Source organism: Anas platyrhynchos, chromosome 8 (genome assembly GCF_047663525.1).
Source record: "Anas platyrhynchos isolate ZD024472 breed Pekin duck chromosome 8, IASCAAS_PekinDuck_T2T, whole genome shotgun sequence".
In the NCBI taxonomy this organism is placed as follows: domain Eukaryota; kingdom Metazoa; phylum Chordata; class Aves; order Anseriformes; family Anatidae; genus Anas; species Anas platyrhynchos.
This window is the reverse complement of record NC_092594.1, coordinates 16,024,951-16,039,045: the sequence shown is the minus strand read 5'-3', so window position 1 is coordinate 16,039,045 and position 14,095 is coordinate 16,024,951. Positions and strand designations below refer to the sequence as shown.

The window sequence follows — 14,095 nt, the reverse complement described above, 5'->3', positions numbered from 1 at the left end:
CAGTCCAGAAATCTCCAGATTTCATATTGTAAGTGATAAAAAAATGCACAGCTAATTAGAGATGTCTCAATGCCAGAAGTCAGCACTCTGTGAGAGGTGCCATGCCAGCTGAGAACCCGGCTGTGCTGACGGATGCACGCTCTCACAGAGGGCAAGCAGGAAGGCAGGAGACTGCCTCTCACAGATACCTGCCTCCAGATGTTGTGGTTCCAGCTCCCAGCCCTGCTGCGTGCCAAAGTCTGTGCTCGCACTGCCTTTTGTGCAAACACTGCGCGTTGCCAACTCCTGCCTTGCACCTCGTGGTATGTAAGACTGAGGCAAGAGGGTGACCTCTCCGAGGAATGAAATCTAAACTGCGCCCTTCTCCCTTCATACACATCACCAATCATTCTTAAGTAAAAATAAAGGGAAATTTTTATGCATGTTATAATCAGATCTAAATAATTCACGCAGATTAGAGAATAGTTCATTGACACACAGACGAGAAATTCCTGGGCACCTTTCACCTAGTATAAAGCAAATATGTTCAAGAGAAGCTTACGCTAACCGAATGCCCATTGAATTACTCTTGCTTTTAATAATTGAAAGTTTCAGTTTCTATACAAATATCCAATATAAACAATCCCAGAATAGTTTAGTAGCACGGTGTGCTGCAATGCAGTTCCAGTTAACTCTACACACGCCACGTGGGCGATCAGAAAGCATTCCGTTCACATGTACTTTACTTACTTTACTTTCTTTAACCAGAGACATCATGGTGCCAGTTCCAAGGTTGCAGGTCATCTGAAAATCTTGTCATCGGTTACACGAACTGGACTCGACTCTCCCTCCAAAATCCTCTAACAGGTTTCTCGCTCTGATAAGCTGGCTTCCCTACCAGACTTCCAGCACCACTCCTATATTCACTGGCTCAATGGCACAGATTATCCACACGCATAATGTATTTGTCAGGAGGCAAAATTCTGCGCCAGCAGAATAATTTTATCCACTAAACATGTTTGCCAAGGGCTGCCACATCCTGGACTGCTTCCCATAAGCTTAAAATAGCAGAACAGTCCTCCACGAAGAGGACTTCAGAGTCCTCCATGAAGCATCACAAACATCTCACCTTTGACACACACAAGATGTGGCCACGCAGCTCTGTAGGAAAGGACTACCTGGGGATTGCTGCCACTGGCCCCTGTAAGCCAAGGAGCTTCAGATCCCCAGCCCCAACCATCCCAGCCACTTTCCTGGCTTCTCTGATTTGACAGAAATAGACAGCTGAGTAGAAAACCTATATATCTCTTCCTTTGTTTTACCTCCAGCCTTCAAAGAATCCTATCACTTCCGATTAGAAAACCGAGAAGCATCTTACAATAAAGCCAACTAAGGGAACTGCAAAATCTGCTGCAGAATTTAGGGGGTGAAATTCCCACATTTCTGCTTTGTTTGGATGTCATTCCCTCTTTGCAATGGTTCGCTGGTTTTAAATAACACCATATTCTCTGCTAATATGTTTGAATCAAAACATTTTGTGCCTGAATGCTGTCATGCCTCCATGCAGGTTTGTGAATGATTTCCTACGCAGAGGAAATGGCAACAGTGCCACAAGGTTTCAAATCAGATTTACCTCCAGTTGGCCACTGCTTACAAATTATATCTTCCACAGTTAGCCAACTCGGGGAATTTTTCTTTCGATGAACTCTGAGTTCACATGGACGTTATCACAAGAATTTCGTATTTTTGTAAGAGGTTACAGAGCGAAAAACATCACTTTGTTGGAAGTTTCTGTGAAGGTCTAAGCAGAACAGCAGTCATGGCTATCACATCCATGGAGCCAGCACTCAGTAACACCTCTGTGAGGGTAAGGAAGTGAATATGGGAGGAGTGAACTCTGAAGTAACTGTTTGTATATCCCACGTTCAGGGCCTTCCAAAGGGTGTTGCACAACCAACATTCACACCACGTTAATACAGTCCAGTATTTTAACTGCAGGGCAAGCAGTCATGCTGCTAGGGGAAAAAAAAGAACAGAAAGATAAGAGTAGTTCCTTGCTAATATGCATTTCTCCTCACTGTCTAAATCCAGTCCTGATGCAGACCACCAAGTTAAGGCTCAGTGATTACACTGGCACGCTCGGGTATTATACTGGCCAGGAACAGCCAGACATGCAAGAATTTCTTTTTGCTTTATCTAATTTATTAAACATCCAACAGGTCAAAAAATTAACCTTGTCACATTTCTGCAGTTCCCAGTTGTTGCAGAGATATGAACACAAACCGACCTCTCAGTCTACTCTGAGAGCAGTTTCATGCTATCAAGCTCAAGCCGTTACTCACTGCTGGGGGTAGAGGAGCTGACACACAAACCTCAGAGCCCTGCAGGAGGTCTTCCCACTCTCCTCTTCTGTCCTGTTTCCAGGTCTCTCAAAACTAAGCGAGCTTCAAGCATTCCAACTCATTTTGAAGTTAAAAATTCCAATACAAGTGCTAAATGCACAAAGACACTGCGCTGTATTTTACTGCCTGATAGCAAGGAAGCAGTATTTGCAATAAATGCAAATACTTCAAAAGTAATTTCACCATTATCAAATTTACTAGTGTTATTTAAAATACAAACACCAACATTTTACAAGTTTACCAGAGATGGAAACAAAGTCTTCCTCCAGATTTATCCCATCCTATTCCTTTAGTTTGACAGGGCTTTTAAAGACAAATGGAGACACTGCTGACTGGGAATCTACCGAAAGATCCTCCCCTTTTGGGAAAGGGAACAGTTTCATACAAAAGATCCTTAGGTTCCAAAAATGGGTTTAATAGACAGATACATGCAACAAATCATTATCAACGTAGTAATTGCAACATTAACCCTTTTTAATCTCCTCTATTCTGTGGATTTCTTTATGAAATGAACGGGCAGTAATGCAGCATTTTTTTTCCCTGCTCCCTAGTTCTCATGTCCCACTGACACAGTTCAAATGAGAGACTTCTGAGTACCACTTCAACGAACCCAGCAGACTTCCTAGCTTAAAAATAACAATAACTTGTTAAAAGAATATTTGGCAGATCCTCTGTCAACTTGGAAACAAAGACAACAATGGCTCTTCAGCATCTCATTTTAACAGACACTGGAATTAGAAAAGCCCAACATTTGATTTATATACTCATGAGTCTAGCTGTTCTCTAGTGACAGGTATGCATAAATAAAAGTGGAAATAAATCTGCATAGTTTGAAAGTTTACGACAAAATACACAAGACAAAACAAACAAAAAATGAATTATAAGGACAGAAATAGCCTTTTCTGAGTTTTTTTTCTAAAAGGATTCAAAACACAGGTCTTGAATCCCCTCAAGTATAAGTGGAGCAAGCTGCTACACTCTGCATTGGTTAACAAAATGCCAAAGCCAAGAGAAATGAGAAGTACAAGATGCAGCTCTTGTTGCCAGAATGATTTCAAAAGAGGAACCATTACACAGATTAATCTGCCCCTGTGAAGGAGAAACATAAAGGACAGAAGACAGGTTTCAGGCTCAAGGCTTAAAACACAACACAGCCTACACTAAAAATTCAAACAAAAAATCACCTGGCAGCAAACTCACTGCTGATTGCAATCAGGAGCAAGTGTATGGGGTAAGGAAAAGAGGAATTCTCAAGCATCTTACCTCAGGGGACCATAATTCAACATTATGAAAGCCAGTATCACCATCACACACAGGGTTCTTCTCTTAGGAGATGATACTTTGAGCTTCTGGTTCTAGGCAGGAAAAAACAGAGAATACGTGAAATAAAAAATGGCACCGACAGTTATGACAGAAGCTAAATGAACCAGATTATGCTTATTTTTTAGATTTATATTTGTCTGTTTATGTATGAATACACTCTGGGACTACTTGAAAATAAAACTATTTCTTTTGTATACTGTATTCCAATGTGATCCAATCTATCTTTTCAGTAAAATCTCCAGAAGCACCATGAAATAAGGAATTAAAAGCTGACTACATGATTCAGCAGCCCACCTGACCAAGAGTTTGTGGAGGTCCTGCTCTGAGCGGGAGGCTGGGCTAGAAACTCCCAAAGGTCTTCCAGTCAACACCTGCATGCGTCCACTCAAGTGCCTTCCACCCGAGCAACTGTTTATATACAGCCAGATCTTCATCACGGCCTCTTACCTCTAATACCACTTCATCCAGCTGCCTCTTCAGTGTGCTGTTTTCCTTCTTGAGTTTCTCGTTCTCCAGTAAGGCTGCCTCCAGCCTGGCCTCTAGTCCCAACATGTATTCCTTTTTTTTCTTCCGTGACTGAAAGGCTGACTCCCGGTTTTTGATCATGCGCTGCTGCCTTCTCAAGACATTGACCTAGACAGGCAATACCAAGGGCTGTTAATAACCTGCAAGTTAAAAGTGCCTCTGCTTCATGCATAATTTCTGCTGCTCTACTTCATCAGAAGTCTATGCAGATTGCTTCCCCTCCTCTGCTTCTAACGAGCCAACGTGCTCAGCAGAGGCAACTGGCTGTCGTGGTTCACCTCCAAGAGTTACAGCTCGTGGATAATTTTAAAAATCAGGCCCTGCACGCTGTTTTCAGCTGCACTCTCAACCTTCTCCTATGTGCGGGGGACACAAAAGGTATACTCGAACAACAATTTGATTCGATCAGTCAAATCACAAAGAAAGCAAACACACAGCTAATCTACAGGTCTGCGAGACAACACGGATGTCTTTTGCCTTCATTTTATCATACAGCATTTTACAGGCTACAATCAGATCTCTGTTAAGAAAGTCCTACAGTTTTTTAGTCTCTCCTGCACAGAAACCATTTCCGCACTGACTACGCCTGTTTCTGTACCTTTTCCAGCTCTGCTGTATGGTTTTTGGGATTTTGAATGCTGCTGCTGATCTCAGGGTGCGCATTCAATGTGTATCAAGCATCTGCATGGCAGTTTAACTGCATCCTCTGGGTGAGCATCTACATGAGCATTTTAATTCAGATCATACGTGTGGTTTTGATGCAAATTTCCTGATTGTCCCGCTTCATATGCTTGGGTTCACAGAAGTTTCTGATGAGAGCGCACAAAGCAGACTCCTGGATGAAGCTACAGCAGCAAACAGGCTGCAGGAGGGCACACGATGCACTGCAACCACTAGCAGGCAGGCAGTCTGCGAGACCAGACAGGGACAATTCAAAGCAACTCCCCCCATCCCCCAACAGTCTCGCCGACTCTGATTTCTTTCCCAAGCAGGAGCAGTCTATCATCATTTACCACTTACTCATTTTGTGGTTTGCACTGAGTGGGATGCCCCAGACTGAAAGCATCTTGCTGCTGACAAGGACAACGATGATCGATACGGCTGAGCTACACAAAACGACTTGGAACTCGAAGCTCAAAGACTACTCTGTTGATTTCCTTTTCACACAGATTAGCGATGGCAACCGTGCTTTTTGTTTGATTAAAACCAGAAGAATTCCATCACATCATTAAGCCGCAACAGGATGTGATTTAATTATGTTTACTTTGAAAGACAACTGAACGCTGTATCTTCCACAGACCTGAATATCCTCCAGTAGCTACCAACACACACACTGGAGGAGCCTTTATCTATTAGAGCATGAAAGCTGAAGAAAAAAAGCTGATATCTATTTTAAAAGTATTAGTGTAGGAAAAAAAATAAACAGATAAGTCACAGAACAGTAGCATTAAAAAAATCAGATACTGTGCCCCAGTTCAAGTTTGGCTGCCTAAAGAATCTTAAGCACAGCTTTGCAGCTCCCTCCCTGTCTATACTTGCATATAGACAATATGTTGCTCCAGAGTTTTGGCATCTGCGAGGAAAATGGGCCACAGGCTGTTTGAAGAAGTCATCCTTCTTCATGATATTGCAGTCTGGTGACAAAGACTAAGAAAACACGTTACAGTGCATTAGCATTTTGGGCCGTCTCCATGTTGACCTAACTGCTTTCTGTAAAGATCATTTATTACAAGTCTAGTCTGCTGCCACCAAAAGCCTGTGAAAGTGAAGCTGTTTGTACTTACTCCAGTTTTTCTCTTCAGCAGAGAGTGAAAAAGGAAGGGATTTTAATATATTCTCATTAGCTCTAAGCTTTGCTCTGAACTTTTTAAGTACTCCAACACTTAACATAAGCAAACTTCTGCAGACACATAAAAGCATTGGAGGGGAAAAAGAAAGATTCGGGCAAACCGAGGACTGGAAGGTACAGAACACACCAGTTTGGTGCCAGCATCACTTCAACCATCCAGAGATGCAAAAACAAGGCATGTGTTCATGCAGCAGCTTTGGCTTCTCTGTGTGATACTCCAAACAAGTACCGTAACATTCCTCTCTATTTACAGAGGTTTTGCATCTTGAAGCAAAACAGAGAAAAACAATTTGTTTACATCCATTTGTTTGCAGCCTCGTTCAGGTTTATTCACGACTGGATATATTTTGATTCTGTGTCTGGAAAATCTGGCAGACCTATATGCTCTCCGAAGAAATCACGGAGCTAAAGCACTGGTGTGCTGTTTGTACACTAACTTACACCCCAAGGTACCTCTGCGGCTGTTTCAGAACCCACCAGCTCTGTTTCAGGTGGTGCTTATCCAGGCAGCCCTCCTTTACTCAGCCTTCTCCAAACGCCAGCACGAACAGCAGCTCTACCCTGCCCAGCTCGAGGTCCCCATGCAATAACTGCATTTCAGTCTCTGCCAGACCGATTTCACTTTGACTCATTTCTCAAGCTTCCTCGACTGAACACCAACTATTCGTGTCCCTGAGTTACTGTGGGTTAGGTGACAAACCCGAACATAGTTTCAGGTCCTCAGTCAACCCTCGAGCACTTGCCTGGCTTTTCAAGAATAATAAGCCAGAACTGCACACCTGATCCTGCCTTAATCTGACGCAGGAAGTGGAAAGAGTTGTGTGAGTGAAACAGCAGCACCGCTTACCCTTGGAAGCAGTACAGAGCCAGGCACTGCATAGCTGGCTTGGCATCAAGATAAACATGCTGCTTGCTGAGCATTTTGATAATCAGAAGAAAGAGAGGGAAGCAGTTTATGACAGACAGCTTGCACAACACCGCCTTGCACATGCGCTGCACGCAGATGAAAGGTAGCAAACGCCTCTGCTAACTTTTTTTGCAGCCTCCCCCTTTGTAGGTTGTTTTGTATGGATTTACCGCTCAAGATAGTAACTTCTGGTTCTTGGGAAACAGAAAAAAATGACATTAAAACCAAACATTAACCAGTGATGCAATCTTGCTTCCCAGCTTCAAAAATTACACAATTACACCAAAAAAAAAAAAAAGATGTAAATATGGAGAGGGGAAATACTCATTGCAAAACCTCGTTTTAAACAGTACTAGCTAGACTCAGCTTGTCCCAAATCTTCAGTCTTTACCAAGGGTCACACATTTTACAAATAAACACTGCTACCTCGAAATAGTCTTCCAAAGAAAACTTAGTTCTTAGGAAAATTTAACCTGCATTCAAATGCCAGCTGCACGGCACAAGGTGATATATTCTTGCCACAAGCCGGCAAGAGTATCTCACACAGGTCACGGGGTAAAAGTTAATTTAATGACTAAAATTAACAGCTCTCGACAGGGTTTTGTGTACACACACTGAGAAAGTCAGCACAGAGCTGCAAGCCCAAACCACTTCAACTTTCCATCAGATGGCTTCTTACCTCAGCTTATGGAAGGTGCTGTCTTTGAAGATGCACCTTAAATGTGGGAATAAAAAAACTACTAAAGTATTTCTCTGTTCTTATGAAAAATCTGTTTTTGCCTCTATCTCAACAGAACAGAATTTAAGAGTTTATTTCATCTGACAATTACCTACAGAAAATAGGATCCTTCAACTGAAATCTGTACTTACACTCAGTAATTTTGCATAAACTAGTTTATTTTTCTTAGCAATTAAAATTGGGAGACAGGATGAAATCCTTTCTCGCTAGATGGAAACACGAGGGGTCCCTATAAGCACACGACTAACCCGGATTCCCTCACAGACCCGTTTGTACCTTCCTATCCTTTAATTCCGACAGAAACAGCAATCTGCTTTTTTAGTTAAGAGCTTCTGTCCTTCACTGGAAGAGTGGCTTGCGTAGGCAGCACCTCCAGTTTCGTGGTGAAAAGCTCTTCACCAGTCTCCTGCTGAAGAGTGGCTGCGCTGAAAACCCTGCACTTCCCTGCTGTTGGCAAGCTCCTAAATCGGGACAAGCACAAAGCAGGGCCCTCACAAGGTCAGGCTGCTATCAACTGATCTTAGCCTAATCCATCTGAAGGGCTGAGTGTTAAGCTAACACTTTATCCCTCTTAAGCTTGAAAGAAAGTCCTGCAGTGTTTCTTTTTACCCTGCAACATCTGCTCAGACTAGCAAACAAAAACATGTGTTGGAGAGCTCAAATGACAGCCACATCTGTGCAGCTCTGAACACCCCATATGGCGTCTGTGGCAGTCGCAAGATGTTTTAACTCCACTGCTGCTGCCTGGATCCTGAAACATTTCTTCTTTTTCAAAGTGCTATTTCACAATACGTACCAAAGAGCAGTTGCAATTGTTTTTTTTCATGCTTCAGTAAACACAGGTAAGATGTCCAGTGTTTAGGCCGATATAAAGTCCTAAAACTGCCTCTTCAGGTGAAAATATCCATACGACTATCATTTAAAACATAGCTACTTGTTACCTCAGTTACACAATTGACTATTGACTGCCACAGATACGTATAAGCAGTGTGATGACAATAAAGAGCTTTTGTCAATTAAACCTCCAATTCGGACAATGGCAAGGTGCCACGCCAGTTTTGATTACAGGGAGTAACAAATCTAATGGCTGTTGACAGATTTCTTCAGCTTGGCTTCGGATGGCTGCCTATTATCATTTACAAATGTAGTCCTCTTAACTGTCTGTCTGCTGACAGACCTTTTTTTGCTTTTTGCAAATTCAAGATTAGGTTTCCACTGCAGTGTGGTTTCTGAATTATTTGCAGCAAATAATTATTTTTTTTTTTCATTTAAAAATGCAGCCCAGTCACAAACATGAAGGATTAATAAAACTTATTATTAAGCATGACTGGCAATTCTTGGATGTTAGGAAACCCATATAAAAACACCCTTCCAAAGAAGGGAGAAGACATGCTTTTGAGAAACAATGTACTGTACTGCAATTGATGAAGTCAAGGTGGCAGTTATATGAAAAAAATTAGGCAAGAGTGCAAGAGGAACATCAAGCAAACTGCATGATAAGCAGTTGCTGCAACCCAGACCACCACTTTGTTAAGTAAAGCTGTAACAACAACAGCTTTGGTCAAATTTATGTTAAATTCTTTGCTGAGTCAGAGTCCATCAGAGAGGCTCGCTGACATGTGGACTAGCACTCTGAAGGGCAGGTACGAAGAGGTATTTGAAGCACTATCACAAAGATGGCAAAATGAAACGACACAGTGGATGGAGACTTACCATCTCCTCTCAGTTAAAGGGGAGATGTCAGTGTTAGAAAAGATTTGGTAATAGTGCCTGAAAAATGATCTGGCAAGTTTTAATTGAGCCTGCAGGACAATTTGGAAATGTTAATGCTTTTCTCTTGCATAGTTAAGCAAACCTGATTTTCTTTTGGTCCAGCACTGCTTTGGTCCAACACAGCCAAAGAGTCTGTTAATGCACAGTGCCATTTCTCCCAGACAGGCATGCTTTCCAGCAAGAATACTGGAAAGTTCAACTGTTCAAGAAGAAACCTCTAGAAGTTCTGTTTCACAAGAAAAGATGAACTCTGCTTTTCCAGCAGGTTTGGATCAACAGCCTTACTGTTTTCCGTAACTCAAAGTTTCAAAGTTTGAAGAGAATGACTTTACCATTAACAGACAGGAAGAACAGAAAACATGTTAAGAACCTGAGCCCTCCGTATCATGAAACTCAGAAGAGCACTTGTTTCTGCAGATAAGAACAGTACTTGAGAGCAGAAATTGGCCATTTGGGACTGAAATACTTCTGTGAAGTCTGATACTCCTGAGGAAGGAGTACAAAATGAGTCAGAACTACCAACTAATAATTAACACACTGGGAAGTCATCCAGCCAATTTGACGCTTCCCCTCTGCTCTGCATGAATGCCAAATTAACACAGAGCTAAGCCTGCTCAGCCAACCTACCTCTAGTAGAGCAGCACCGATTTGTACCTGCTGGGTGTGGGGGGTTAAAGGCTTCAGACACAAAGTATTTTGTGTCTTATCACGTCCTATTAGGGCTCAGTTATTAGCTATCAGCACACAGAACTTACATCCAGCCCCACCGTCGGTGTGGTGCTTTGCAGCAAGGGTTTAGTCACCGCGATTTTGCCACTTGGTGAGCCATTTCCAGCAGCCGGGGGCAGCGCATTCACCGTGTGGGTGTGGTTGTGGAGCTGCGTGGTCCCCCCAGTGACAGCAATGACTGGCTGGGAGGCAGGAAGCACCCCAGAAGCCTGGAGCTGTACCACGGTGGGCTGGGGGAGCACCACTGATTGACCTAGAACACAAGAACAAATGCGAGTGCTTAGCATGTGGTACAAAATGATTTGTAGGTGGTCAGTTTGTAGAGCGACACTGATAGAGGCGGTAGGAAGCTTTGCTTCCCTGCCCTATATTTAAGTCAAATTCTTCAACTTTTTACCACAGGGGAAAAAAAAAAAGTCTCAAAAGAAGTTTGCATGGCCCTTAATCCATCCTGCAAACAAAGAGCACACATATGAAAGGGATCCATTAAATCAATCTCTCTTAAAACCTGCTGGCTCTTCAAGGTTAATTAAAAAAAAAATCAATACTTTTTAGAAACTTACTCTTGTCTCAATATTGCTATGCTAACACTTGATGAACACAGAGCAACTTTTTCAAAGAACCTAGGCTGCTCACCTTAATCCTTCTGCTGCCTTTTGTCCATCTCTACTTCACTGCTGTGGAAATGTTACCACACAGAAGTGACTCATACTACACAATTCAGAAACAGTGTAGAAAAAGATGAACAAGAAAGAACAACCCCAGTTATGCTTTCAAAATGCAAGTTAAAGCCTCAGTTCACACTGAGACAAGAACAAGTTTTTGGAAAAAAAAAGTACTGCCTTATATAAGGAACGTTACACACAAGCTGAACAGAGCTTGAAGAAAAGCAAGCAGAAAAAATGAGGTAATTTCCAAAGAGCTTTGAAATGGAATTATGAACAGTCACATCCAAGAAACTTCAGTCCAAGAACTACATTTAAGTCAAGCAGGTGCTTAAGTAATATTTTGTTGCATGAAAGAACATGAACATCTCTTTAATCCTCTGTAACAAGATGACCTGGCTGCCTCTTAGGAGCAGCACATTCCAGCCGAGCATTCCGATCAATATGCATGACTGTATTACAGCACTTATCCGACTTTCTGGAAGATGAGGAATGAAGTCATTTACCCCGCGCTCCAAGAGCTTTTATGTGCGAGGTAAAGGATCGGGTCGCTTTATTGCAGAGGTGGTATTAAAGGCATAGTAAGTGAGAACGACCCTATTTAAGCACTTCAAACGGTAAATTTGAGCTGCTTTCAATAAGTTTTTTAATGCATACAGCATGTGATGCTCTAACATCATGCTTTCTTCTTCTAGGCTTTCATGAAAGTGACTACAAAAAGGAGGATCATTCCTTACCCTCCTTGAAGATACTGGCACATCTCAATCTGGCAGCTCCGATGTGCCACGGGCAGGGGATTTTGATTAAGATATATTAATCAAAATATTTTTGTGCTGGAAGGGGCACTACAGAATTTTTAAATATGCCATCAAAGTAAATACATTGCACAGAAATACTTTTCCAACAGTATTTCCTCTGGAGTGCCTCACAGAAGCTATTCTCCTGACTTTTCTTCAGAGGAAAGGAGAAGCTGATCTTCACAGCACTGTATTTATACCCAAAAACTTCGTACCCGCAACATTCCTTATTCCAAATGGTATTTTATCAGCTGGAACATCAGACACAGTAAGAATTAGGTCACGCTGACTGTGCCGCTCTGTGTTTTAAGCAGTCTAACAATCCTAGGCATGTTGCAACAAATGTCAGCCTCTGCAGCTTTGGCTTAGCTCCTGATGGATGAGCAATTAGTAAGAAAGACAAAATTTCACTATTGTAATGGTTTCTAGATACATTCACTGACATATTTATTGCCTTTCCCCTCCACTCCTCGCTGCCTGTACAGTCAACTGCAAAAATCTGCAGCCATCAGCTGGTGAAAACAAGCAACTGCATCTGACTATTTCCACAATGCAAGTAACATCCCTGCTCCCTTTGCAGCGGCATAAAATAGTGCTTGGGATTCCAAAAAAAGAATCAGGCTTCAACAAACTCTTACAGAGCAACAGGATGAAAACTTGTCAATGGACAGGAAATCATTTGCCTCTTGTTAACATCAGCTCATAGCTGCACGCAACCATTCTAACCTCCGGCACTGTTTTCGTACCTGTTAACAGATTTCGTAAATTCCTTTTAAAAGTTACTGAATTAGAAAAAAAGCCATAAACTCATTTTCCTTCTGTTCTGTGTCAGAGTTCCATGTAGGTAAAAAACTTTCATCACTCCTTCCCAAGCTTTCAAGTTGCGTTCAGCCACCCTGACTGGTGCATCTTCCTTTGGTGAGGGCAGAGCAGAACAGGGTTCACCCTGTGCACCACTTGCCAATCACAAGCAGAGCAGAGCGAAGGATCCCCAGAGATCTACCCAGATCAGCAGCTTTATGTCCACAATTCCCAGTGCTCAGGGAATTGCCACACCGTCTTCCATCCACACCATGCTCAGGCAACTGTTGTTTTGCACACAACTACACGACAAAGAACTAAGGCCATTTTCTCAGTGTAAACCTTTTTCAGCAAAGCATGCAGCATCCCTCTTTTATTCCCACCCCTCCTGCTTCTTTTTTCCTACTCCCTCTGTTTCACCTGCCAAACCTAACTTCAGTTTTCAGTTTTTCATCCCAAACAGACACGGTGTTTACCCCCAGGACCTGGTGCAGTCCTGACAATTCACCCACCTTTGGGAGGTGCTGGCTGGATGTTAACAACTGGCTGATGCTTTGGCAGTGGCACAAGTGTTGGAAGAGTCTGAATAATGATGGTTTTAGCTGGGATGCCAATGTTAGTCTGAGCCTCAGGTACAGCAGGCAGAAGGGGCTTCGGTTGTATTGAAGGCCTGGATGCTGACTGACATTTCTTCGGAGTTTTCACGGAATTATTTGCTAGGAAAGGAAGAAGAGTCAGAGTAGGGCCAGAGGATCTAAAATTAAAAAAAAAAATCCAGCAGGAATGGCTGGAAGCAACGTGGCTTTTGGTATGTTTCATTATCCATCTGTGACATTTATTAAAGTTGATGTATCCATAGTTGTGGAATCAAAGTAACTCAATCTCTCCTACCAGACCGAGAAGTGGCGCTGACAGCAGGCTTCTTCCCTGCATCTCCTTCAGGGGACGCGGGGCTTCCAGAACTCTTGATGTAGAGGGAGATGGGAGACATCTGGGAGCTACAGCTGAAGTCCATATCGTCCTGCAGACAGAAAATAGATGAGGTTACGCTTCAGAAACAGGTAAAAATGACTACTAGAAACTGTGACATGTTGCTGCTGCAGGACACAGGAGAAAGGTTTTGTTCTATTTTATTCTGGTCAATGCAAAAGTGAAAACCCAAGCAGCACCTTCTCCTCATCAGCAGAATGAAGAGGGGCAGAGACCAGCAACTGCTGGACTCAGAAGCCTTTAAAAGGCATTTGTTTGGCAAGCAGGCACACAACTAAGGTAACAGAACTGAACCTGCTCTTTTTGGAACGGATCTCAGAAGGAGGGTAAGGAAAACATTACTGAAGGGAAGTTTTTTGCACAAAGGTTGGAAAAATAAGCTGTTTCCTCTTATTCTGCAAAGTTGGTCAGACACAAATTAACCAGCTTTTTATTTGCCACAGTTGGGTCTGAATGACTCCTGCTATCTGTGTTACGGGGAGGTTTCTGCATACAGGCACATTCTGCACCGGCGAGTCCACAGACGATGGAGAAGGGACCGAACAACTTGAAGCGGCTGGTGATAAGGGCTCTGTCTTCACGTTTGCATCTGCAGGAGACAGACAAAGAAGTTTTA

The 14,095-nt window shown here is 42.7% G+C and overlaps 1 protein-coding gene across 2 annotated transcripts in view; it reads right to left on the bottom strand.

Annotated features, from left to right (window-relative positions):
* The window catches only part of ATF6 (activating transcription factor 6), a 72,697-nt gene that overhangs the window by 57,229 nt on the left and 1,373 nt on the right, over positions 1-14,095 (bottom strand). For both annotated transcript variants that reach the window (XM_027462432.3, XM_072041422.1), the window contains exons 4-9: positions 13,974-14,068; positions 13,381-13,510; positions 13,002-13,205; positions 10,253-10,479; positions 4,152-4,337; positions 3,645-3,736 (exon numbers count right to left, since the gene is read on the bottom strand). In XM_027462432.3, coding sequence (XP_027318233.2) covers positions 3,645-3,736; positions 4,152-4,337; positions 10,253-10,479; positions 13,002-13,205; positions 13,381-13,510; positions 13,974-14,068 — 934 coding nt within the window. The remainder of the gene's footprint in view (positions 1-3,644; positions 3,737-4,151; positions 4,338-10,252; positions 10,480-13,001; positions 13,206-13,380; positions 13,511-13,973; positions 14,069-14,095) is intronic.